We start from the raw sequence: 1,533 nt of genomic DNA, 5'->3' as shown, positions 1-1,533 counted from the left end.
TTACTGTACACTGTAAGCCAGTAAGAAAAATGGGGATAACTCTCCTTTTATAATTTTATGATGATTCTGGATGGAAAAGGATTGTAACTTTGAAGGAAACGTGGACACATTTAAGAGACGTCTGGACGAATACTGGAAAGATCTCCCAACTGTTTACAACCCCACCTGCCAAAACTGATTTGTCTAGCCTGCACGCAATGCATTATTTTCATTCATTACCAGATAGTTGAACAGGCTCTAAGACAAGAGCCTCAAACAACTAAATCGTCAATGTCAATAGGCCCTTCCGATTATTATATACTCTCTGTGAGTAGAAGAGATTCTCTCTCTCTCTCTCTCTCTCTCTCTCTCTCTCTCTCTCTCTCTCTCTCTCAGGCAGCGTTAGAAGCCCACCTCTTAAATGATTTAAATTCTGTCAAATACCTACATTAAAGAAATTGAAAATTTGTGTCAGTGTTGCTTTTTCACTGCCCTAAATGGCTGTTCTTGTTTTGATCTACTTCTCTTTACTCAAAGAAAAGAAACTCACATTTTGCAGTCACCCTCCAATCTTCTCATAAAATCTTCCTACTCACCACTTGCCAGCCCACCTGGCGGCAGCGGAAGGAAATCTCCCATGTCTCAAGTTCCTTGTGAGCAACAATGGGAACGCCATGTCGGTTCTCTCAGCCCGCAACGACCACGGAGAGACGCCAAAAGACCTGGCCCAGCAGTTCTACAAGGACAACATCCTGGAGTACATCAACCACATTGAGTATGAGCAGGACCATCCCGAGGAAGACGAGAGTGAGTGTTGATGCTTTACGTCATATTAGCTGATTTGGAGAATTTGAACAGATTTATAGTTTAAAGCAGGTGTAGGGAGTTTACTGCTATGGGTTCTATTTCTTTTCTTTCCCTCTGCTGTTTCTGTCTGTCTTACTTTTCCTTATCTCTTTACTCAAATAAACAATTCAAACAGATTGTTTAAAGGAAGATACTAGGATGATATACCTGTTTTGAGAGCATTTGGGCAGAGAAGTGAGTAGCGAACCATGATTAACAACATCTTTTTCAGATCTAGCTCTGAAGAGGAAGAAGTTTTACACTCCTTTTGACATAATGTAAAATATCTAGGAGATAAACTGCTTCAACTCTAACTGTCTGGCCAACCGAAGCTAAGTTGGATACAACATCCCAGCAACAGATCGAGATACTCAGTAAAAAAAAATTCCCCCATGTGTGAATCAAAATCACACCTGATGCATGTAAAGCTGAAGAGCCTAACTAGTATGCTATAGATGTCTGTGCTTTTTTCACATGTTACTGAGGGGCAATAGAAGAGAGCAAATAAAGTAAAATTGAGATGTTAGCCTTAAGGTTCAATTTTCGACTCTGTTGTGCTTGCCTCTAATCTCTCTGTGTCTTTTTGTCCCTTCCTCCGCTCCTCCCTTCCCCCTCTCTCTCTTTCTCTCTCTTTCTCTCTCTATATCTCTCTCTCTTACTCTCTCTCTCTCTCTCTCTCTTTCTCTCACTCTCTCTCTCTCTCTCTCT

General features: G+C 41.1%; 1 protein-coding gene across 2 annotated transcripts in view; it reads left to right on the top strand.

Annotated features, from left to right (window-relative positions):
- LOC101846991 (ankyrin repeat domain-containing protein 42) overlaps positions 1-1,533 on the top strand; it is an 11,982-nt gene that overhangs the window by 4,087 nt on the left and 6,362 nt on the right. For both annotated transcript variants that reach the window (XM_005108133.3, XM_005108132.3), the window contains exon 6: positions 586-786. In XM_005108133.3, the coding sequence (XP_005108190.1) occupies positions 586-786 (201 nt within the window). The remainder of the gene's footprint in view (positions 1-585; positions 787-1,533) is intronic.

Source organism: Aplysia californica, unplaced genomic scaffold, assembly GCF_000002075.1.
Source record: "Aplysia californica isolate F4 #8 unplaced genomic scaffold, AplCal3.0 scaffold00663, whole genome shotgun sequence".
Lineage (NCBI taxonomy): Eukaryota > Metazoa > Mollusca > Gastropoda > Aplysiida > Aplysiidae > Aplysia > Aplysia californica.
This window is presented reverse-complemented; position numbering and strand designations above follow the sequence as displayed.